General features: G+C 39.4%; 1 protein-coding gene across 10 annotated transcripts in view; it reads right to left on the bottom strand.

Moving 5' to 3' along the window:
• Positions 1-26,671, bottom strand: part of LOC121892291 (neural cell adhesion molecule 2-like) — a 434,533-nt gene that overhangs the window by 39,855 nt on the left and 368,007 nt on the right. For all 10 annotated transcript variants that reach the window (XM_042405249.1, XM_042405239.1, XM_042405247.1 and 7 more), the window contains 4 exons: positions 24,095-24,212; positions 16,947-17,116; positions 10,391-10,536; positions 1,469-1,619 (listed from right to left, as the gene is read on the bottom strand). In XM_042405249.1, coding sequence (XP_042261183.1) covers positions 1,469-1,619; positions 10,391-10,536; positions 16,947-17,116; positions 24,095-24,212 — 585 coding nt within the window. The remainder of the gene's footprint in view (positions 1-1,468; positions 1,620-10,390; positions 10,537-16,946; positions 17,117-24,094; positions 24,213-26,671) is intronic.

Below are 26,671 nucleotides of genomic sequence, written 5' to 3'. Positions count from 1 at the left end.
GATGATCAAAGACATAAAAATGACTTGCTGAGGCTTAACCCACAAATTCCTCAAAGGGAAAAGAAAAAGCATTTCATTAACGCTTCCCAAAGTCCCTCTGCAGTGTTAAAAAGGAAAAACTTAAACTTAATTGAAGCCACCTCATGCTGGCTGAGGGGGGGGACTCTCCATTACTATCATCTCCCCAAGAATAAAAAAATAAAGGATGCAAACAGAAGCTCATTTTCCCCTGCAAATAGAAAGGGCAGTAATGGACAATTGCTGTAGCGAGCTGTCGTGTGGATTTCTTTCGGCCCAGTCAGCCCAGCTCAGTTGGAGAGGCATTATGGTTGTTTTATGCTTGCTTGCAGGATTCCATTAAAGAGATTGATGCCTGGCTCTCTGTCACAGCCGAGGACGTGTTATCCCCCTGCAGCCTGCAGTGACTTAGTAAATGAGTTCATTAGTTTGGTGGCAGCGGCTGGCTCAGCCCCGCCACACTCAGACACACAGCCTGTGTCTTTGTGCAGAGTGTAGTCAGCGGCAGAGCGAGTTGTCAGCTGTGGCTCCAGTAATACAGCTTTGCAGTGTAATGACTGATGATTGGAGAGTGGGTGCATGTATGTGAGATGTGTTTTTTTTTTTTATCAACATGAGGAGGCCATCCTTACTGGGTGAAAAACTTTTTTCATAATGTCAACTTCTCAAGAACTATGCAAAACTGGTTTTGAAGGGATTTCAAGAACCAAAAAGTCACCCCAGCCAGGGGAGGAGAAAATTGGTTTCCACATGACAACAGAGATACAGTATATTCATTTTTCTCCTGCGCCGTCTCTCAGAATATATTTGTTTATCTGCCTTCTCTCTTTGGTGCTCCTCCAAGCTTCAAGGTGGAAATGCTACGACCAAAAAAAAAAAAAAAAAAACGGCAGTGTTTTCCACTGGTCTCATTGAAGCAGGATCTCATAATGAACCTAATCATTCCGAGGCCAAAATGGAGATCTTGGCTTCAGAGCTCATTAGGCAGGGGATAGCCCGCCCCAAATAACCCCAAACAACTAGCACTGAGGAATGAGTGCACTCACTGGGAAGCAGGGGAGCTGTCAGCGGGGGAAAACGAAAGGCGATGCATGATATTCTCTCACAAATTAAAGGGATAGTTCACATTTGTTGAGGTGGGGTCGTGTGTGGTACTTATCCATAGTCACAATGTTGCCTGTTTTGGCTTTGGCTGTGTAGTATATGTTTCTAATACAAATGTACATATTGTGGAGACACAGGTGAGGTTTTTAGTCATTAAATTAGTTTGGAGAGGTGGGTTTGTTGAATATTTGTTAATACAAACACCTACAGTACAGCCACACAGGTGTTTTCACTTAAGTTGCCTGATGAGCCTGCTGTGCAGTGACAGTGTTGTCAGTCTAATTAGCAGGAATAACTGAAAACACCTGTGAGGCTGTTGCACTGATCAGATAATAAACATAATTACACTCAATGTCCAGAAACATGCTCTTCTGATGGCCTCCGATCCTGCTGAGCGCCTCGCAGTCGAAGCGGCCCAAGTCCGCCAGCCTCACGCCGCTGATGGTCAACACCGATTTGCCGTGACGACCACGAACTTCAAAACGCCCGTCCTGGCTCTAAGGATGCAAACAAAAGGTGAATTAGTATTCTGTCCTACAATTAGAGACAGAGAGGATGGTCAGAGCTGGAGAAGTGATGAGGTGGTTGCGATGTGAACGGGGAGGAACCCAAAGCCAAATCTCACACAAGAATCCAGAAAGGCTAAGACAGACTAGGTCACCAAGTAATTTGCAGAAAGTTGCTCAGCTAAAGTTTGTACTCAACTTTGAATGACAGCCCCTTGATCCATTTTGACCCCCCTCGCAGGCAACCGTCACTTGTCACACAGAGTCAGGGTTAATGCAATAAACTGTCGATTTATTACAAGGTCATTACATCTGTATGAAGACAGATGGTATCAATTTGAAGCAACGGGTCAATTACAGCAGATGAGGCTATCATTCCTGTAATCGACATTCACTCGTAATGAGAAAAAACACCCCAGGAGCATCCTTGTTGCAGACACGATACGGCCATAGCCTCCAGACTGTTACCTAACAGATAACCTCCGTCACCCCAAGAAACTACTTTTCAGCGGTATTGCCCATGGACTCAGAGTTGATGAATTTGAGAGCTGCGTGACTGCAGCAGTGTTTTCTTTAGCTTTTTTTTTTTTTTTTTTGATTGCAGGAAGATTTGAAGGTCAGATAATTTTAAACAATGTCACTCACTACCTTTTATCTTAAAACACTCCATTTCTCCTTGTTTAGCCAAGGAACATTTCTTCTATCCATGCAGAGAAACCTTTGCAAACCAGAAAGTCCTGTATCAGTCTTAATTCTGCAAATCAGATGATGATTATGAAGAACACGAGCTACAAAAGCTTTTGTTTGCTTCATTGTGTCACTTAATACAAACGTGTAATGAATAAGTTGGCGCTCTCTCTTCCTAGAGAAGACACCGCCATGAATAGGACACACAGTTTTAGCTGAGTTCCTCTTATTATTCATAGAGTTTGAGAGTGCCGTGGGGTATTTCCAATTTAAGTACCCACCATGGCATAGATTATGGTGGCAATCTATCCTGGACTCTTGAGGCCTTGGTGAACAAAAAGACATGGCCATCAAAGACAGCAGCAACATATCATGTTTGCACTATCGTTGCTAAGTAACGCTGAAATAGAGCGGCTTGTATAATCTGAAACACTTCTGCACATGGTGTGGCCACTCGCTGCAAGAATACGTCTCGGTTTTTTTTTTTAATACAATCAGGAAATTATGTGACACATGCAGACACAGAAGTAATTACTATTAAAAGGGAAACTAGCATGATGGGTTTGAGAAATATATATAATGATCATGATGTTTAGGATGACTAAAAACATTCATCTCATTCACAAGTTTGCTTTTCTCACTTTGTTGCCTTCTGATGAAGAGCTTTAAATAGAGTAAAAACATACATCACACAAAACAATAGAATAAAATAAGATAAATAGTTAAATAGTTAAATAGAAAAGGTTGTCATTATACATACATGTTATTTAGCTCAAGGCCTGAGAGTTGTAGATGTAGGATTGCACCCAAATTAGTGTTGTGAGTTTGCTCCTAATACAGGAATTAAAACTCAAAAAAACGACAAAAACCTGAGGCTGAGAGTCAAATCAGGCTCCCGGTAAAGCGATTTATCAAAGAGATACCCCACAATCCTCCAGGAGGTTTTCGTAGTTCGAGTCGTGATCAGCAGGATTCTTGTTTGTGTTTTTGTGGCGGGTGTCGTTTTCATCATTTCTGTGGTGATTCTGCACTGCAGTTCCCAGAGATTACTTGACAATCACACTTTGTCTCCTGTACTGTGATATATTGTCTTTGAGAAGTGTGTCTAGTCTCTCTAAGTGTTCGGCCATGGATGTAATCACTGTTCATGCAACTGTAGCGAACCAGCTCTTATTCACTCCATAATGTGAACTCAAAGTCCCACAGAGGAATCCGTTCATTGTGTATCTTAAACTGTTAAACAGTTGCTTGTCTCCCCCAATCACGGAAATTCGATACCTGAGGACCGCCCATGGACGGCTAAAATTGGTCACTGTGGCATGTGACCAATGACACCATCAGGTCAACAAAAACCAGAGCTCCCCTCTTTCCAGTTTCTTTTCTCTTGGACTCTTCACACTGGAGGCAAAGAACTTACACTGATAAGAAGTGAAAGCTAATTGGTCATCCCATTGCAACGTCTGCGCACAGCAATTAGAGCTACACCTCCACTATTTTAGACTGAAGGTGACTACCGTACTATCAAAGAACTTAATAACACCAGTGAAACATCCCACCTTAAAAGTGCTGTACAAAAGTAAAACAAATTCTTTCTATTCTTTTGTCATATATTTAATGCCTCTACCGAAACAGTCTGTGTTGAACATGAAAAAATATTATAAATATGCATACTTGCTTATTTATTTATTACATTTATGAAAGAATCAAAGCAAAGACTTGTAAAACATTCATTCAGAATTTCATTTATTAAACAACAAAAACTCAAAAATCATAGGTTTACAAATTCTGAGTGTTCCAAATAGAAACACATAGTCTAACATAAAAAACATAACTTTTTATCCTGCTTCCCACAGAAAGCAAAAAGTGAGTAATGGACATAAATGGAAGCTAGAAAAAGCCAGCACTCTTGGGATTTTGAGAACAAGGACCTCCAAAATAGATGCACAAAACACCACAGACCCGTGTTTGAGAGGCTTTTGTCTAAAGAATCCCCTCTAAGAAGCTACATTCCCTGGAAGTTGGTGTAATGAAAGTGAAATCAATCTGTTTGTCTGGGAACCCCTGCAGCCCTCTCAAGGACCCCTGCTGTTTTCAGATCCCAGTTTGGACACCATTCTTATAAACAACTCGATAACCACATTACAAGGTGGATAAACTTAGGGATGTCACAAGAATCAATACATACAGCCCATAGATCACAAATCAATACCAGCATTTAGAAAATGATACTAATACCAGCGTTTTTAGTTGTCAGTAGTATCAGCACGTCACTCTATAACTCAGAGTTATTATTCTAATACAGCCAGAGTGTGTTCGTTTAAATGCTGAAACACTTAAAGTTTCAGTCATACGTACAAGATTGAAAACTAAAATGAGAGCAAATAATCACACAGCTGTACTTGTTATTACAGAATGACATTTCATACAGTTTCTCTAATTTGAAATGACTATTTTTGGGCTGTTTTTTCTACTTTTTCTACTACAGGTCAATAATTTAATTTGTAACTCTTAATCAAATGCAGTCCGTATGCTTAAATAATGAAACACACAAAGTTTCTGTTCAATTTTTAATGTTTATAAAACGTTTTTTAAATAAAGGAGTATATCTTGAATGAGACACACTGGTTTTGCCATGGTATCAAATCAGGTATTGAGAGTAGCGCAGCTTCAGTGGTAATTCTACTATGGCGACGTCACCATACTTTAAGTGTCATACAATTTACTGATGACTTATTTTGAGAAATTTGTTGATTTTGGGTGTGTAAGATGTGATGAATTTGAATGAATGTGATGGCGTTTTCAGTTCAAAATGGCGGCAGTGCTACAGCAGTGGTTGTCAAAAAAGCACTAGAGTTTCGTCTCCTGTGCATCTGTACTCTTTGCTGCAGGGTCGTTGCAGCATGCAGCTGCAGCTCTGCTCTCTTTCCTTCAGTGAAGCCTGCTTGGAGCAGACTACCGAACAGCAGAAGACACTACAGCCTGCCTAAGATCCCTGGTTTGCAAGGTACGCACCTCTAACCAAGCAACAGGAGCTACGAAGCCAAGTTAGCGCCAAGGTCACTGCTAAATCTGTAAGGAGAACAAAGCAGCCAGAACAACTGACCTCCTCAGTGACACAGAAGCCAGGAAGCCACGCAAGCCTGCAGCCCGCTGGATTCAACAAAGGAGTGACTGGTTTCTGCATCATCAGACACTGACAGACACCATGATCCCTACAACTGCATATACTGTATATGCAACTTACGGCGGATGGAAATCTAAAACATCACTTCCTGATGGATATTTTTTTCCAGGAAAGAGGGTTCATGTCATACAGGAGTTACTGTAATCACCAGTTTCTGACATTTTTTCAGATTTTGGGAGAGTTCAAACATGAAGCTACATACAGGAAATAGTTAGCTTAGCTTAGCATAAATACAGGCTAGCCAGCCTATGTAGAGAGGTAACAAAATCTGCCTACCAACACCTCCAAAGCTCAATGAATGAACATATTATATCTCTTTTGTTGAGTCTTGATGTCAACGTGAGATTGCCAGGCAACCAGCAGAGACTTGAGGAAGTCCCAGCCAAGAAAAAGTCTGGCACATAATCTCCCATATTTTTAAATTTTTTTTTAATCACAACTTGTCATTTGTACATTTCGTTTTTGTACAGATCAAACAAATGAGATGTAACGCGTCAATTAGTGAGCTAGTTAGATTTTTTCAACCTTCAGACAGAAAGTATCATCAACTAGTGAACTGTAGATTTAACCACTACTGTCTACACTATACTGCATTTAGCAATAGAGACTAAAAAAATAATTATCTTTTTCAGTAGTTGCTTGTATTCTCCTTTTTGAACTCAGGAGGATTGTGTGTGCGCTGGTGTGTTTGAGCAGGGAGGTCATGTTCAGACGTTTGCATGTGTCTTTACTTATGTATACTTGCATATTTAAATCTGTGTGAGTGTGTTTGTCTGCACACATCTTCCATAGATTTCCCCGCTACATCAATGCACATCCAGCCTCTTCTAATGCCCTCCTGCCTCTGCTAATACTCATTATGTGTCTAAGCCTCATAAGCCTTGGCCTCGAAGCCCCCTCTTCTGAATCACACTCTCTTTATGTTGTCGCTCATAGACAGCTTCAACATTATCCTGTTTAGAATGGCTTATCTGTGCTCTTATCGTAGCAATACTATCAACCAATGAGGTGAAGCGGCTTTTAAGGGCTCGGTTCTGGTCTCTTTGTGCTGCCACTGCACAGTTTGCTTGTTTGCTTCGCCAGCTGAGGTCAATGGGATTGGGAGAGTGTGTGTTGAATAGGAATGCTGAGGATGGGGGGATGAGAGAGGAGGAGGAGGAGGAGGAGGAGAAAGAGAGGAAATCTTCCAGGAGGGAGCTTCTGAGTCAGGAAATTACTTGCTAACCTGCCCCCCCCCCCCCCCCCCCCCCCCCCCCCCCCCGGTCCCCCCACCAACCCCACCCCACCGCCAACTGACAGGGTCTGTGTCTAGAGAAGAACTCAGCCCCTAAAGCACAGCCTGTTTGATATGCAGCTCAGTCCAACGTCAAGGCAAGCGGCCAGATGTGAACACAACAGCATGCACACTCGTGGACACACACAGGCATATATGCATGTTCCTGCAACTGCATGCGCACGCACACATGTACAGTACACACGTGAGTGGTAACCAACATGAGAACACACAGATAAAAGGCAAAGAAATGTGGAAGTTGAGGGAATAGAGGAACCGGGGGGAGATAGAGGAGATGAAAGGAAAAGCAGGTAGTAGAAGTAGAAGGAGGGCAGAAAAAAGGAAATGTATGAAATCCTGTCCCTATCCAATCCGTAAGACCTCAAAAAAGCAGCGCGCCTTTACAGTGAACACACAAAGCTAAATCTCAAATACAATCTCTCAAATGGGATTCTGGAGCTTGTTCCTGTGTTATTTCAGTCCAAATGCTGGAGAATTTTCAGATATTAAAAATGTCAGCTGTAAATGTCAGCGAGGCTTGAAACACACTGTAGTCTAATTCTGGCAGGCATTGCTTATTCCAACAGTTTTGGTGTAGCGCTGGAACACAGGGTCTTCATATTTGCATCACTCTAATGATTACTGTATCTCCTCATCCATGTGACAACAACAAAATGACATTTAATAATGGCTTTCCGGTTCCAGAAAATGGAGGCCAACAAGGGCTTTCGCACAGGAAGCCACAGCCAATCCTTGGCAAAACAATACACCATTACTATTATCTATTTTTGATTGTATTTTTCAGTGCAGTATGCTGTTTCTGCAGCCAGGTATCGGTTGGAAAACACAACAATAGTCACAGTGGGAGCGGGAGTCTGCTTTTTTTTTTTCAAGGTTTAATTGCAAAAATGTCTGTTGATTAGAGCTTAAATTAACACAAATACATTTCGAACTTGACAGGTGAATAACTGAAGAAAAAGGTTCAAAAGTTGTTCAAAATTTTAGAGTCTATTGAAACACTGTCAATCTGTGAAACAGTCATTGAAGCAAAAGTACAGACTTTTAATGATATTAGCTTTTCAGCCTTGGATGTTTTGCATGAATAGAACAAAGGGTACAATAGAGTTTGCTAACCTTGTGCTTAACTGAAACAATACCAGAGGAATGAAACAATAACCCGACTAAAATCCAACCTTAGTTCATCATTTAATTTCAGGAACTGCGTCCCATTATGTTCTCTTACCGAGGGTCACAGTGTTAGTTGACGAAGAATGAGAAGAACGGAAGCAACATTATGCAGTGAGTAAAACTAAGCCCTTTGAAGCTTAATGTCTCAACAAGAGAGGAGCGTGTGCCGACTGGATATGCAGATTGGAGAGCAAATTGAGAGAGGAACATCCTGCCTTAAACCCAAATGACTACGGCCATCCATCATGCCTCCTGCTGCACAAGCCGTGTTTGTCTTTGCGTATGTTTAGGTGTGTTGGTTTGCACTACGCATTTCCATAATTGCATTTGCTGTGGGAAGAGAAGCACTTACTCTCATTTTCGGCTGTGATTTATCAACCCGAGCGATTCGAGCCAATGCACACATTCATTTATCTCTGCGGTGACCTTTTTCCCAAGCAAAAGAACGGCTGCCATCTTTATGTTTTTGTTTTTTTTTTTATTTTTTTTTATTTTTTAAAACTGCTTCTGTGGAAGCCTCAGCCCCCTGCCAGGGAAGCAGTGATGGAAGTGCACATGGTTTTGACATTGATGGCAGCTTGTTCAAGAATAATTACTTTTCCAAGAAAATGCAGCTGCAGCTCATTCAATTTCTGATTTGTGAGGCTGTTCTTATGGACAAAGTGAGTAATGGATGCTGAGAGAAAAAATACACAACAGAGGCTTAGTGCCGTTTCAATTTCTTAAGTTGAATTACGTAAAATGTTGCCAAGTCAGTTTGAGGTACAAACCAAAATGTAAATTGAGAGTATTAATGTTGTGCCCTGAAAACGTCATGGTTCTGGTTGCTTCTTTGTGCGGAGAGCTAATCAAAATAAACATGTGTGCTGATTTCCCTTGAGATAATAATCTCAGCAAAGTCGGGAGATTTAAAAACTCCCTGCAAAAAAAAAAAAAAAAAAAAAAAAGGACAAAGGTGAATATGCATCTACTGCTTGACTGTAGCTTTGATAATATCTGAGTCTCTGAAGCTTTCATACTTCTGTTACAGTATGGAGAAGCAAATGCATACTGTGTTGTCAAGAGGAAAGACAAAGGCTCAATCATTAAGCACTGAAATATTATCAGCATCCGCTTTAAGACAAGTCTGAGCAGCAATAAATTACTCTAACTGCAACATTTCATGTATGGCAGATGGGAATGATTATGTCAGTTTCTGTTTTTATGAGGACATATACAAGTAATTACCAGTAAATATTGGCTATTTCTTTTAGTACTCAACCAGACCAGACACAATCAATAGTCAGTTCTTCTCCAAATATATAAAAAGTATAGTTTAATGCTCACCATAAAGACAAAAACAGGAAAAAATAACATTTTGCCTGCACTGTTTCTGCAGCAGAAACGTTCCAAGACCACTTTGAGTGACTTTTATGCTGCAGCTCCAGTTAAAGATTAAATTGTTCTCTGTGAGGTGATTCTAGGACACTTTGGTTTTATTGCAACCTTTCAAAACCTCATCGGTGAAACTCAGTGACAACCTGTCTGAAAACAGGGTTGCATTTCAAAGTTCCATTTAGAGTTGACATTTGGCAAATACGAGGTTTTCACTTATGTCATATTCAGAGACATGTTTCAAGCAAATATGCAAATTTGAAAGAGTAGATGGATATAGTTTACATGCTTGCTAATATACAATGCAGGGGGTGGAAAAAAAGTTCATTCATCCATTTCTCCATAAAACACACATCTCAGCTTCATTCATTTATATATTTTTCACCTTTCCTCAGTTTGGGTTGACGGTGGCAGGTGTTGACCCAAGATAGAGTCAAACTCACTCGCTCAGCTGTCAAAAAGGTTGGGAACCACTGAACTAGTCTAGCCTGATGAATTACGGTTCCTTTGAAAAGCTTAGTTTGTGGTATGACTGTTAGGAAGGTGTAGACTGTGTTGTGGTTATATTTCATTGCATTATAGTAGGTGTTTTGATTCAAATTCAAATTCAAATTCAAAGGAAATGCCATCAAAGGAAATGTACATGCTTTAAAGGGACAAAAAGGAGTAAAATCTGACTACTACTGTTTGTTGATGTAGCCTCCGAAGCTGGTGGAAGTCTGCCAAGGGTCAGTTTCTGGCAGCTAACCAATCAGATCAGAGTGGGCTAATTGGGAAAGAGACAGGAGCTAAAACAGCCTGTTTCAGACAGAAGCTGAACCAAGAGGCTGCATAAAGATCCAGTGTAAGATAGAGTTTTTTTGAACTGTAAATCATGCAAAGATATTCCAGTAGAGAGCCTCAGAATAAAATATAGACCTGGAAATGTGCAGTACTGGTGAATTTCTTCCGTTTATATGCTCTATACTTTCTAAGTTACTCGTCCTGTGTGTCATATAGTTCTAGCCCATACACACACATACACAAACAGAGCCAGATGGACTTGGCAGTTTCTACCTTGTCTCCGTCCACGAAGGTCTGGCCGTCGCTGGCTCTTCTCCAGGAAATATCAGGCAGAGGCTCGCCCTCAGCCACACAGGAGATCATGGCGGCGCTGCCCTCCACGGCTGTCACGTTTTTCAGCTGGGTGATATGGGGCTGGACTGGAGGCCACAGAGGACGGCGAGGGAAAAGGAAATGAACAAGAGAGAAAAATTAGATGAGTGAAAAAGAATAGATTGAAAGGCAGGGGGGAATAGGTGTGATAGAGGAAGGGGGGTTGAGTAAGTAAAAGGGTGCACAGGAGAGAAACTGTCAAAGATCTAACTCATAAGGGAGGGAAGATGAAGGCTATACCACGGGGTTTAAACACAGCTGATGCATGACTTTGGTACTGACAGTCTGGGCCAAGATCATTTATATACTGCTGTCGTACTCTCCAGTTTTCGCATCAGGGGAACGCATGCCCTCTGGCCTATTTTGTGTAGATCCCTTGGCCTAGATGACAAAACAAAAACTGACTTTGCTAAAGTTTTAAAGCCAACAAGATATCAAAAGCGCCTCTCCTTCTGTGTGTGTGTTCCACCATTCTTGTTTTAAATAAATATAGATTTTTGTTTGGAAGGATGCCTCTCCAGCGCCGTGTGATTTGCTTTTGACGCTTAGCGAGCACCAGGATAAGTGCTGAAAAGCATGCCGTTTGGGGCTGATGCCCGCTCGCCTCCTCCTGATAAGGCGCTCTAAGCAAGCTCTGGAACACCATGCATGTCAGGGGCGCAGAGCATGTCACATGAATCATGGATTGCTCCCCCCCCCCGTCCACCCTCCTTGTACACCACACTTAAGTCCTTAACAGGGTGCTTGCAAAGTAGCATTGCATAAAATCCAAACAAAGAGGGGAAGTGAATGGAAAATAGTGACTACTGTGCTGAAGGCTTTTAAAACCGTCAAGGGGTGGGGGGGTTGGGGGGGGGGGGGGGGGTGTCTGGGAAGTGTTTTGCAATTTCACTTGGCGTGAACCCCGGGGCGGAGAAGCCATCTCAAGGGATTTTGGGAGCTTGTCAAAACATGGGGTCACACAACTATACACACACACACACACACACAAACACACACGTTTGTATCCCCACAAGGACCTTCAGTGAATAGATCAACGCTCTGAGAATAGAAAGAACCTCACTGAATGACAATATACCAAGTTAAAATTAACCCTCATCCCAACTCAATCTAGTTTACTGCAACATTGGATTTATTTTGGTCATTTCATCAATCATTTCTATCAGTTATGATGACACTGAACTCTCTTTATGGGATTCTTGTTGGTTAACACTCCGTTGCTTGAGATAGCAAACACTCAATTGCTGAGATCTACGTACACTGCAACATCCCTCCAACGGAGCAAGAAACATGAGCAGTCACATAATCAATAAACAAAACAGGGAATTTACCTTTTACAGCAAACTGTAACACACTTAGAGTTTGCTCTGCTCTTTGAAGGACTGTCAAAGAATCTGAGCAGCAATCAGGACTTTGAAGGGAGAACTAATCCCTCCTTAACCCATATATGAACACTAGATCATTGTAAAGTCAACAATAAAGCTTAGTACAAAAGGGGAGGTGAACTAGCCGTTTGAGGGAATTAGCAGAGTAGACAGTGGAAAGTGTCTGGTTATAAAGCCGCTGTATGAATGTGATCGGTTGTAATCGAGCCGCTGATGGTAAAGAATGTAACTTATGTTGCTCTGCCTATAAGCAACACTCCATTAATCCCTCACTGTACAGAAAACATTTGTGCAAAACAACTGTAAGCGCGTTAGGTGAAGGTTTAACCAGGAAGTCGGTCTGTAAAACTGTGATGAATGTTTACAAGGGACATTTTGGGCAACAACTGCATTCATCTTCTTTTCCAGGTAAATAAGTGGCTAACCTGGTGGTTTGTTAAAAAACAGCCTAAACATCAGACTGCTTCTTTTTTCTTCTCCTGTCAAATTTTGTTGTTAGTGATGTTCCTGCAATTCATTTCGCAAGAAAAGTGTCACAACAGATAGATAAACAGATAGAAATGATGGTCAAAACATGATAAAACTGATTTATTCTTGAACATAAAACTAAAGACCTTTTCAGCACCAACACCAGGGGAAAAAATTAACATACTAATGAGTTATTTGGTCTACAATTGAGTTCTAAAACCTTGTTTTCCTAAAACAAGTCAAGCAGATTTGCCAGTAAGGAAAAGATAATGTCACTAATTTCTAAAACAAATAAGCTCACTTAAAAAATCTACAATCAATTGTGCTTGTCTTGATAAGAGTGCAACAATCTGCTTGATTTTGTTTTGTGTCAAGAAAGAAGGAAGCTCCAGTGGGAACAAGGAAAATTATCTCAACCCATTAGCATAGAAGGTTTTTCTCATTCTAAGAAAAAGAAGCTTTAAAAGCACCAAAATGAGACTTAATGACTTGTTGAGACGATTTGTGCAGAGATGAAGATGTGAGGAGCACTATAGATGATTATTCACATCTATTAAACCTTTTGATGGCTTTTTGCATCAGAAGTACACAAGTATACAGTCAGTCATAAACATAGATAACACACAACTCACATTCCCCACACCCACACACACACACATACAGATCGAACTGTTAATAGTACTAAGACCGGCGTGAACCAGTTCTTCATCACCGTCTTATCTGCAGACGTTTTGCCCCAGATGCCCTTCATCATGCAAATATTAAATGGAAAACGTCTCTTTATCAAGCGCGGTGCAAAAAAACCACTCTGCAGGGAACATTATTAATAACACATTATCTAAAACATTTCAACTCCAAATGAGAATGAACTGAGAAGCATTTGTGTCTCAGAAAGATAAAAATCCAGAATTAATTTGACCTTCCAGGTTTGGAGTGTATTCTTTTCAGTTTGATTTGTAAATTTAAATGAGCTTCTGTAAATTTCCTTGTAACTCAGTATAATAAAAAATAAGGGGTATTTTTTATTGCATTTGTTAATAACTATAATTACAATTATTATATTAATTACAGGTATTATAATGATTAGAATTGTAAATGCTGTATTTAGCTACTTCATAGTGTCAATCCTGACTTTCATATTAAAAAACAACCCTGTGGAAAACCCATTAATGTCAGTGTTAGAACAGAAAGTGACACAATGACATAATTGATTGTTCTTTTAACATTGGAAATACAGTTTAGGTACATTTTGACTTATTGTTGGCTTATGAAGCACTGAAGAAGGGTTTCTGTGTTAGCATTTCTCAGCCGCTCATTGACAGTTCATGCAGGAAAAGGCTTACAATTCCCCCCAAATGCTGCTTTCTTATGCAGCTGAACAGTATTTTCATCCCCCTCGATAGCAATATTTGACATTTCATAAAGCTCTTATCCCTCCCACTGACAGGTATCAGAAAACAAAATGTGTGTATTTGTTGTTTTAGCTGTACGGATCCACAAAGCAAATGTCAGCATAGATTCACTGCTGTCAACCCTGATGCCTCTTATAACATACAAACTTATTGGGTTTAGCAAAAAAAAAAAAAAAACACTAACAGACACTGTTCTATTATATATTATCAGCCTGTGATTTCCAGTTCAGTAATTTACTTTTTTTTTCACTGTCTTGTCTTGCTCTGCTTATATTTTACATCCTGAATAGTGAATGTGGAGACAAAATACATTAGTTGTTTCTTGTCAACAAAAAATAAAGAGTGCATAGAGAACAATGCCATGATGTGTTCCGCCAAGTTTTTCAAATTATGAAAAACCCATTAAAAAGAGATGTTGTATTTTGCAGAGTACTGACAACACATCTAAAAGATGTGAACTGCGGCTGCAGAGGACTCTGGTATCTCTACCGTCTGCAAGTTTAGAAAGAAGCACCTTTCCCTTTCACCAAAACCTGACATTTATACTGAACAGCTGATGCTTCACATAGGAGAAAAAGTTCCTCCTATCAAACTGTCGACTCTTGTCTACATTTAGGTAGCTATCTGTCAAAATAATGAGGGGAATGTAGTCCAAAAACAGTGACACGAAAAGCGGATGTGCCTCTGAGACTGTTTATATTGGCTGTCTGCATTTACATATGTGTTCAGATATTTGTTGGTGTGTACAATCCGCTCATACAGCCTGCACGGTCGTAATTTTTGGGCTGTGCGTGGACCTTTCTGGACATGGGAAGAAATTTGTGTCATGCAGAGTCTTGTGGAACTTTGCACTCATGTAGATAGGGAAACTATAAATTGCACTCAAAGGCACAGTGGTGACTTGAGCTAAATGCAAACATGCTCACAATAAGAATACTACAGTAAAATGCTGATGTTTAGCAGATATAATGTTTACCATGTTAACATTTACTACTCCAAAGTAACAAACTGTGATCATCAAAGTTATTACAACTTATCCTAAGGAATGAGTGTACAAGTTTTCATGACAACGCATCCCATGATTGCTGAGATATTTCACTAAAAACCAATCTGGTTGGTGCTAGAAGAAAAGTCAGGAGATCATCAAAGTCAGCAAGGTCATTCTCATTGGGATCATGAATATCTGTACAGAATTTCACAGCAATCCATCCAATAGTTGTTGAGATATGTCAGTGCTGACCCCTAGCATGGCTAAAAACTTAACCAAAAAATGCAGTGTGGCTATTCCATAGCAGTGTAAATGGTGAATTTTTGCTTTAAGGTATTGAATGACCTGGAGCCTAAAAAAGCAAGACAACTTGACATAATCCCTGACGGATTGATAGTAGCTGGAAGCACCTTTGGCATTTACATCTCGGGGGCTGCTATGGCGACGCTCCATAGCAGCCAGACAACACACTGCCGTGATATGGGGGCACTAGATGTGAACGTTCTGAAGTGTATGAATGTGAAGAAGGAATGAAAAGGCTTCAAGCTATTAATGGCCACAATAACCTGTTTGTGGCAACACATGGTCATGGGTCTAGAAACCCATCTGTGAAAGTGAATATCCAGCAGCCACTGCAGCTTTTAATAAATCATTCCCCATCCTCTGATGTGAAATGAAAACTCATCTCTTCAAGAAATAAATTCTCTGTTTTTTGAATCGCATCTCCTTTTTTTCACGTCTTTCATCTCATTTTACGCTGAAAATCTTATTACCTTAGAAAAGTCGATTACCTATAATCATGGAATCATAAAAGGACACATTTGTCAGATCTAGTGTCTTAAACATGAATGAAGAACACATACACATGTGTGCAAACACCTCGTCTGACTTAAATGCCCTGTTCTCCTCCCGCCTGTGCTGTCAAGGGTAATAAAACTAACTTACAACTGCGTTTCCCCACTGCACAGTGAAAAGCTGAACTCCTCCCTCTCTTTTAACGTCTTCATTTAAATGTGCATTTTGAAGAACAAGCGCTTCTCACATCTTGAAAGGATGTTGATGACTAGAACACAAATCTCCATACATTTTCATGAGCAGAATACGCACTATCAGAGTGATCTGTGAGGAAATAGCCAGCAGGTTTATGAAAATATAAATTGATTTTTTTTTTATGAGGAGTGCAGTCATTTAAATATGAAGCAATAAATGAAATATTTCCTTGCAGGAGAAATATATCACATTGATGCAGTTGTTACTGTGGAAGGTTGAGGAGGATATTTGGACATTTGTACTCATGAAAAATAGTTTTTCATGAAATTTTTGAAAGTCCTTAACAATAAAGTTTTATGGATCAACATAAAACATTGTGCAAAGCTATTATACTTAAAAGCTTTGGTGGATCATGATATGATAGATAATGTAAAAGGAAAACAAACTTTTTAAATGATAGGAGGCAGTTGTATCTAGTATATTTGTCCAGTTTTTGAGATATCTGTCTCTGGGATTTATAACATTTACATCCCTAGTACAATGGAGGGTGAAAGAATGAAAGTCATACCCATTGTATTGGGGTGTAAAAAGAAATCTCAGGGATGGATGCTGAAAACTTGGTCACCAATGTATTTCTTCATTTTTGTTATTTGTGTGGACCAACCCTTTAAGTCAACCCTCTTTTCCATTAAGGGGTTACTGCATCGCAACAGAGCCTATGCATATATTGGGACTATAGCAGCTACATGTATGAACATACCTGATGGAGACAAGACACACAAACTGTGATTGGTCAGTTTGTGTTCAATCCGACAAGTTTCTGATGCCATTCTTTGGCTATTTCTCACCCTGAAATAGTTTTTCATTCAGTAGTAAGACAAGGCAAACTTGTCGAGCTTAATATAAAAAAAGAAATGAATGAAAGAATGTAAACACGATTGCTGTGCGGGAGATAATTTAAGCAGGATATGGCCTGTTAATGCTACGTACTTCTGTCTAATGGTGTAACAAATGGGTGAAATCGGATACTGAACTGGCATAACCACCACCAAAACCCCTGGGGTCAAGTTTGAATCTTTAATTTAATTTAAACACTTTATTAAACCGATTTGTTTGCACTGTTGTATTAAACTAAATGTTATCTGTACGTTATGTTTCTCAAATAGTTCTTAATAACAGTAATTCTCTGTTTGATCCACTGTCTGCGTCCTTACCAAACACTTTGAGGAAGAGCTCTCTTTCCTGAGACCCTGCCTTGTTCGTGGCCTTGCAGGTGTAGGTTCCTCCGTCGCCCTGACGGATGTTGCGGATGGTTAACATGCTCCGCCCTCCCTCCAGCCTGTTGAAAACATACTGCTCCGATGGCTCCAGCTGCTGCCCTTTCCTGCACAAAAAAAAAAAAAGAAAAACAAAAAAAAACACAAGCACAACACCACACTCGAGTGAGACTTGACATTGACCTCCGTAGAATTCGCACTTCAGCACATGTTTGATGTTACAGATGTATAACCTTAACACTTTGGATTCCATAAAAAGAGAGGCTAAGTGCAGACAGGTTAACCTTGAAAGCTGTTTCTATCTATAGCACATATGCGGGTGAAAAAGAGACAGCACTTTTTATAGAAACCCTTTCAAGCATGATAAAAGTATTGTTTTGGGTAGACATATCACACTAGAATTGAACTACCGTAACTATAGTTCAATGAATCATCTGTAGTATGTCAGAATTCTTCACACGCTACCAATTCTCAAACTCTGCCATCCAGAAAAATATCCTCTTCTTATGCTCAGTCAGTGTTTCAGTCTTGTCTGAGCTCACTTGTGTTGTTGTGTACATTCTGTTATGGACTGCAGCACTCGCTAAATGACTCCACTGTGGTGCAGAATACAGTACTGACTTAATGTCTTTTCTTATAGTACTCTGTTGGGAAATTACTCAGGGAAAAAAAAAGCAACTGCTAAATTGATCCCTGTCTATATTTAAGCTTCATAGCAGATGCATAATGGTGCAGGCATGGGTGCCTTTTTATGTCATTTGCACGCAGCTCAATTAGTGGATGATGACAGCATGTGATCAAGTAGAAACAGCGATCAAAACTATTAAAATACACCTTAAAAGCTCTCAAAGATAGAACAGATAGTCTTTCATGTTAACCTGCATCTTGGCTGGATTAACCTGCTAGTGGCCGCCTGAGGAAAAAAATGTTCTTTTGAATGCAATTTAACTGTTTGTCATTTTTAAAGCAAAAATCCCCAAAAATTCACTGCTACTGGCTTGTCAAATATTATTAATACATATTAGTTTTCTGTCATTATAAATTAAATTATCTTGGGTGTGAGACACGAGCAAAAAAAGATGTTAACTGGGCTTTTTTCACTGTTTTCTGACCTTTTATACACTAAACAATCATGCAATTAACAGAGAGAACAATCAGCTGACTAATACATGTTAAAAATTGTTAGTTGCAACCTTACATTACAGTACATAATAATACTTCCAAATGATGATGTCATGATGCTGTAAAGAAACCCTTTTAAATGTAGGCTAATGCAAGCATGAAAACTTCACCTGCAAATTGAACGGCAACATACGCTGCTAGTCCGTGTATCCAGAACGACACATACAAGCCTTTTCTAATCTGACAGCCATGCAGTAAAGGGCAGGATGACATTATTTGGCTGTGCTTTCCAAAATGGTCACAAGAAAGTATGGTTAAGGTCTGGTTAGGGATAAAATAACTACTTCATTAAGTTTGGGGAAACAACGTTATTTGGGTTAAAATTACTACTCTCTTGAAGTTAGGAGACGATTGTGGTTCTGGTTTATAAAAAACTGTTGGAAATGTGAGACTACAACAGCAATCTCCAGTGTTAAAGTCCAATGACTTCTTTCCTCCCATCATAATCACTATGGCTTGAACGTCATTTTGGAGCACCTGCGTAGACGACTGTCGTTTTTCTCGGGAGGACAGTCTCCCATAAGCATTCAAGAATTCACCTAAGCCAAAAATAATTGTTCAGCCTAACATTAAACACAAAGATAGACAAAAACCTCATTTGTAGAGGTAGGAAAAGTAGAAAAAAAAAGGTTGAATTATTCAAAAAGTGAACTATCGCTTTAAGACACAAACAGGCAGGTTGGAGATGCATTCTCACACTGAGTCTAGAGGTCAGAGATGCAGGCTGGTGTTGTGGCTGGGAGGGAAGTGGTTTGCATCCTAGGAGCAGATGAGAAAATGCAGATGGGTGAAGTGAATAAGTAATGCTTTCCTCTCCCTCAGCAACCAAAATCTAAGTGTCCTTGAGCAAGGCACTTAACCTCCGGCTGCTTCGGTAACCAGCAGCGGTTGTTACTGGGCAAGTGAGTCCTGAGTGAGTGTGAATGTGAAGTAGTGCACAGCTGGGTGAATAAAAACTTTAAATAAATACAGCTTTGGGTAAAAGAATACCATGAAAAAACAAAACAAAACTGATCTGATGTTTACCGGTTGCGGCTTTGATAGTCTCAATTTAATATTAATCTGCCCAAATGCTATTGTAACCCTGAAAAACAAAGAATGGCTATGAAAACACATTTTTATTTTTTACCTGTTCATTGGCTACGGACGATAATGCCCTCAATCTGAAAGTGGCACACTGCATTTTAACCTCATAAGGTATTGAGTAAATTGAATTCCAAAGTGATGAGAACACAGAGCTTAATAATGCAGACCTCTAAATATGTTTAGTGGCTTCTCTCTACGGTCTCATACTGTATAGTCTATGTGAATGAAAAAAAAAAAAAAATCTTATTATTTTTTTTGGAATTTCAAATGTGGGGGTTTCTAGACTCAAGACACATGCACACACAAACACAATAATACTGTGTAGCGAGGCCTATGCTCCAGCCTCACATACTGTAGGAAAAGCGAGAGGGAGGATAATTGAAAATCGACGGAGGAAACACCAAAGCCAAGTAATAATAACTCTGGCGAGCCAAAGAGGAAATGAAGAGAGGCCTCATCTTTGGAACGGACAGTACAGGACGGGCTGCAGCACTGAATGTCATTATACTGACTGACTGCTGACAGGTAGTCCATTACCCAAGATGCACAGAGGACGAGGCGAAATCTCGCACCGACAGGAAATGCAACTGGGAGGCTGGAGGACACTGGGAGGGGTGACATCAAAAGAAAAACTACACCGGGTTGTGATTGTTGTTCACGCAGAAGCAGATTCCTTTGTTGCGATGTGATGCATTTTAATTCTGTGGTCTCTGATTGACACACTGGACTCGTTGACTTGGGAAATAAAGGTGAATACATTGAAAGGTTTGACAGTCAGTGGGCACAGCAGAGTTTATGATCAGTGTTGAGCAACAGTTGAAGTGATGTTTCTACAGTGAGCGGGAGTCATCTGCCCTTGACAAATGCTTTACATTTTATTAAGCCACTTGAAAAATGTAAGCCTGGATTACAGTGGAGTGGAAACACAAACATTTCCCTTTTAGCTAGAGGCTTTGTGGAATGGTGTACAGAAACAAAACATCATGCCAGACATTCATTAACAAGAAATTTTCTCAGGCCTGGTCACACCAATAAGGGCAAGATGGACTTCGAGGGAGCAGAGAGCTGAAGAGTCCAGAAGGAGGACGCTATCAAAATTTATAAGTTGTGTAGCATCATTGAGTTTATGTAACCCTGTTCTGTGGGAGTATAAAGCCACAAGATGGGAGTCAATGGTCCAAATATGTCTCCTGTGCTGCGTTCAATACAAGTCAGAGGTGGGAAATTTGCCAGTTGAAAAATGACGACCTCATCTCACAACGTCAAATGAAAACAATTAACATGGCTGACCGCGATTACACTCGTATGCTGGCCGGCAGCATATGAATATCTGCAACGTCAGCAGAGCTTAATTGGATACAGTATTGAAATGGAGGGTTAATAAGGTTGTCACACATAATATTTTACACCAATTTAGTCAGAATATTATACACAACCAAGTACCATCATAAATGACTAGTACTAGTGAATGTACAGTTCTGATAAAAGATACCAAGCGGAGTAAACAGTATTGTACAGAGAAAATAGAGAGAATTTCCTGGTACTAGCATGTTACCAGCTTGCTAGTACGTTAGCTTGGTTACTAGGTTAACAGCTAGTTCGCTAACTAGCCCTGCGAAGCTTCACAAAGACACGCAGTTCTATCTCACCTGCCAGTGTTTAGTGTGACCAGGCTTTACCGACTCTCATTTATATTGCGAATGGCGGTTTGACAGTAGACAATGCAAACAGGGACAATTACTGCGGTGAAAATATCTCTATTTGGTCACAATTGCTTCATCTGCAAGTGGTTTTTTACCCATCTTAGAGCATGACAATGATCACAGTGTCAATACACACCTTTGAATCATTGTGTGTTTACACGGATAAAAGAAGCAAACAGAATAACGATGCAATTTTCTACAGATGAACAGGTTTCATTTCATTTCACTTGCCTTTTGTAATTATCACACCAAATATAACTCAACTCAATTTCCTATGATGATACGAAAAGACACAGCGATTAAAATAATTGTGTAGGAACAAAGCTGTCACATGGATGGTCTCAATTAGAAACAAAAGTGAATCAGTACAGTAGTTGTATATTTATTTTACCACACATCATAACTGGGAAATGTTACTGCATTGTATTATGCATGCTGTTAAATCATTAAAATTACATTTTTCTGTTTTTCTCTGTTGCTGAAAGACGAGGTAACACACCCAGGAGTAAACATAATTTGTTGTTGGGGTTGGAAACTAGAGAACAAGATGAATTAGGCTTACAAATTTGAGGTTGTTTCCAGCTGTGCAGTGTCTTCAAACTTTGTTTGCATTGCCTCGCTTTTTTCAGCCATGATCGACTTCTCTTTCAAAACTAGAACACAGACACTTCCCTTCATATTATGTTTGTGTCAGTTTTGAAGACAATGTGACATAAAAATATGGAGCTGAAGCATTCACCTCAGTCTAAATGCATATTTCATAGTATACTGTAGCTGTACAATGTTCTTGCCATCTTGTAAATGCTGTAATATGTGACCTTTCGGTTAAGGTGATACAGTAAATATGTAAATGCAGATATCTTCTTGTTTACCCTTTGATATACATATTCTGACTCACTCAATGTGTGCACTCTTTTCCTTCTGTCCCCAAAATAACCTCTGTGTAGCACTGACATTACTCCTAAGGAAAAACACACCTGTATACTAATACTATGTCAACAAAATGGTAATTACTGAGCAACAAAACCTTGAAAGAAATTAATGAAGTTGCACAACAATTGAGATTGTTTTCTGAATATGTTTAACTGTATTCAAAGCAAGTATCCAAGATGCCTCCTGCTATTTTTTATTGTCAATTAACTACAATTTTGTGTTTACTGTATGTCACAATTTCCTGCATATTCATTAAACTAATCGCCTACTCAGGCAGTTCTGACTGTGCTTCTGGTTTATACCTGCTGGTCACACGCCCTACACTTGAACCTCTTGTAGATCAACACTAACTGTACAGTACACATTATATTTAATGAATATTGGCAGAAACTAAAAGAAAAAAAAAATCAGCTAAAGCACAATAAAACTCCTCTACTCTGCAATAAATACTACAAAACATGATAGTTAAAGAAAATAATCATTTGAAATTGAAAAGATAGAAAGCTACTATAAATGTGGGTGTTTAAGACTTCACACTTAAACATTATATGTTATTCTGTTCAGTTCAGAGCTATATTTATATATTGTCCTTAAAATATTGATACTTTAAGGACACTGTATGTTATAGCTTACTCACAATACATGCAGTATATCTACAGTATAGCCATTTTTCAAAGTGTACTTATAATTTTTTGAATGTGTTCTCCTTCCAGGCAGCCATTAATTTCCATTAATTTCAGTGCAGCGTGAAAAACAACTTACAGAAACCTGAACCCTGCTCGAGGAAGGTAATACATCACAATGAATATAACGTCAGATATTTCTTATCAAACATGTGTCCTTTCAGTGTTACATCATTGTTGTATGATAATACAGTTGTAGGTACAAACTGATCTTTGTGATAATGTAAGTTTGAAAAAAAATGAGGCAGACATGTATGTTGTTTACTTTGATGGATTACTTCAAGACAGTATAAAGTCCATGCAAGTTGAACTGTAGTGGAATTAATAGCTGCCTAGAAGGTAGGAAGTGCACTTTTTAAAAAAAATCGAAAACACTACAGTCAGCAGCAATATAGAGTATAATTGATTTGTACTAAATGGGCTAAAACATACAAAAACACTGCTATGGTCCATTAAGATAAATTAGCGAGAAGAAAAAACAAAAAGTGCATTAGAAGTAGAAAGCATCTTCACTGGAATGCCAATAAACTGTTATCAATAGATGCTCAGGCGCAAAATAGCTTGTCACGATAGGCTGCTGAGTGGGTGCAAGCTAATTACTTGATGTTGAGGTGTAGAGTGGATAGTGGGGTGTCAAATGCTCTTCAGGTGCAAATTTTCACACTGCTGCTATGTGGCATGTGATATTATTGTGCGGGTTGCTGGCGGCGATGTGCGAGAGTGGACTATAAATTCCTCAGTTAGACCTGTGAAAGCACGTCTACTTGCTCTGTAGCTAAAAATCTACAAGAGGAATAAATATATCAACATCTTCACAAGCACAGATCAAAGGAAATACAGTAGGTTTGTACTGTAAGCCAAATGAAGAGTTTGAGTCATCATGTAAAGAAATTCATTTACATACTCAGCTCTGATTGGTTATTTTCTGCCGTTTAAAGTGTGCTGGCACACAACAAAGAAGTTCATTTCCAGAGTAAAGTGTCTCTATGCATCATTTTTCTTTTTAAGCCCCAGTAGCTTGTTGAACTATATTATATTGAATGGAGAAGCTTTTCTCACATTTGTTTTTACCACAGTTCAGAGTAGAAAACAGCTATGCTTCCTTTTCCCGAGGGAATCAAAACAAGTGCGATTGGCGTTTCCAGGTTGTCACTCCTACATGTCGGAGTACATTTGCATTAAGTCGGCTCTGCTTCAACTTCTCCGGGGCGCGCCACTCGGCAACTTTTGAGTCATAAATGCTGGTGGGCAGCACCAGGGTGTTATTTGGATGTTCCTTTCACAATGAATGGCAGCCTGTCACGCCTCTAATTTTTTAGCAAACGCTTTTTCTGGCTGAACAGGAGTCGATCCCTGCAGCTAGGCAGCATATTAATGGTTTGAAATGACATATTCAACAATAATATAATAAGTGTAATGTTCAGGTGTTTACATGCATATATACCACCAGTTTCTAAAGGCTGACACTACTGCGAGGTACTGAATGAGTTAAAGGTACCTGTGCCATGTGACCAGAGGGTCAGGAGATCCAGAAGTGATGCAGGTAAAGGTGACTGATTCCTGGTAGTCGGCTGTGGCGTTGAAGGACTGCTGGGACACCGACAGCACCGGAGGGACTGCAAGACACAATGAGAGCGGAGAGAATAACACGATCAGAAAAGAGTGCTGGGAGTTGATGGATTAAATTGAGACTAAAAGCCTCAATCTGACTTGATTCTCAAATAAATCGCAGCGCCTATAAAGCCAGATTCAGAGTTCTAACATATTCAAATGAAATAAATTGGCCTTATAAATGGCCTGTAAGCAGTCACTGGAAACGTTACTTCTGTTGGTAATCCCATAGGGATTTTAAGTAACATTTTGACCCAGCTTTAGTAGGAACACAAAGGAGCTCAACACAGTGCTGTGAAACCATAATACTATTGTTTGATTCAGATATGCTTGGCTAAATCCATATAAACAATGGCAAGACAGAAAATGTGTTTCAACTATACCATCAATAAAAAAAAAATTTAAAAACTTTTTTTCTCTTCCAAGTGCTTTTTTTTCTATTCAATCACAGTCAAGTGCCTGAGCGCTATTATCCGTCCTGCAAGGCCAATTTCCGCAGAATCAAAATTAGAAGGGCTTCATTGCTGAGAAGTCAAGCCAGTGCGAACTCAAAAAGCATGTGCTCTCTCAGGTATGTGATATAGTGACTATAAAACATAAGAAACACTCTACTTTTTACAAGGAAAGTGGAGCACTACATGGTTGTCCTTTAACACCACTTTACTGTAATTTGCTTCAGTGCTTGAACCAAAACCATAGATGTGACACCAACATGTAATTCTATAATTATAAAAGACATCAAAAGTACAAATAAATAATCCTCTGTCGTAACATAAAACAAACACTTTGATTTTCTACATTTTTCTCACATTGTGTTTTGCAGATCATTTCTTTGTGTCTAACTGGGCTTTGAGTGACACGCATATACATATATACATACACCATAAATATATACTTCTTCTTCTTCTACAAGAAGCAGTATTGATGAACAGCAGAGGTCTTGATGACTTTATCAAGAGTATATGTTGAGCGCTGTCAGGAGAAAGCGACGCGTCCCTGCTATCCAATCAGTTGAGGACTGTCAACTTGTCATTCAGCAAAAAGAGAGCGGAGGAAGAACAGGCTCACTCTTTTCACCGTTTGCCTTTGCAGTGACAAGGGAATGACAGATTTATGGTGCAAGAATGTTTATCAGGCGTCTTGGTCCGTTTCTCAAGCCTGTACTTAACACTACTTCTGCTCCTACTATAGCTGCTCTGCTGTGTGCTCTGTCCAATATCACGGCATGATTAAACATGTTTGGAGCAGCTTATTGGAGCTCTGGAGCGTTTACTCCTTCAGTTTGCTTGTGTTTTGGTAGGTGAGAACAATGGCTCTCCTGAGGATACAACATACTGTAGATGAGTAACAAAATAAATTCAGTTTGCGGCTTATAATTAGCTACTTTTTATGCGTTCTTACTGTAGGGTGGTATGGAAATCAGAGAGGCTACACAGAGCAGACAACTTATACGGTGTTTACACACAAAGCATTTCACTCGCATATTTTAGTTACAATCCTATTTTAAACAACAAAGCTATTTCAAGTCTATTTTCTTCCATTTCCAGCATCAAGTTGGGATCTAACTCCTCCTCTCCCTACTATCTCAAGCGAGCTCTGAAACGTAGAAAAAGCTAAAGAAAAATAAGTAAAGCTGCAGAAGCATTGGGACGTGCCATGATTGTTAATTAGTCCACCAGCCCCACCTACTTAATTTTCATAATGAGATCTGTGGGTAAAATCGAGATAACGAGAAGTCTTATTAATGCCAAGTGTAAATGTAAAACTCAGTTATCAGATGTCATTATCCATGTCGTTGCATCTATGTCATTACGAGGTGTAAATGAGAGCTAACCTTACAAAACTGGAATTAGATTTTACTCCTCCCACCTTCAAAAAATGTCACAAGACAACAGTTTACATAAAAATTGTATTCATTTAAAGAAAGCAAATTCCAACATGCAATAAATCCAAACTTCTCCCTTCTGTATATAGTATTACACCTGATGATGTAATGCTATATATATATGTAATGCTATATTTACTTGCTTTAACAACATCTACTGAGTACCACGTACTAGTTTTGGGCAGCAACTGTGTTTTTCAATCACTTTCACTCACAATTTATCTATATAATATATTCAAGGTGAAAAGCAACAAAATATCAATACAAATTCAGCACAACACGCAGAGTTGTCAGCATAAAAATGACAGGAAATCACTTACTTACTGTCTTATAGAGACATCTTGAATTCTGTGTCTGAAATATCTGGCTATTCTCATCCTGCAGATGACAACCTACATAACAGATGTTTGCACTTGCGTTAAATATGTGTTATTGTAACTGGCAGCTGCACAGTGATATTATTTCAGCACCATTTGTTTTCCTTCTGATCGCCAAAAAAAAAAAAAAAAATGGGTTGAGAGTCATTAAAGGTGTCACTTTGTAGCAAAACAAAGCTGATTCGCTGAATTAGCTCCAGGC

This window comes from Thunnus maccoyii, chromosome 24 (genome assembly GCF_910596095.1).
Source record: "Thunnus maccoyii chromosome 24, fThuMac1.1, whole genome shotgun sequence".
NCBI classification, from domain to species: domain Eukaryota; kingdom Metazoa; phylum Chordata; class Actinopteri; order Scombriformes; family Scombridae; genus Thunnus; species Thunnus maccoyii.
This window is presented reverse-complemented; position numbering and strand designations above follow the sequence as displayed.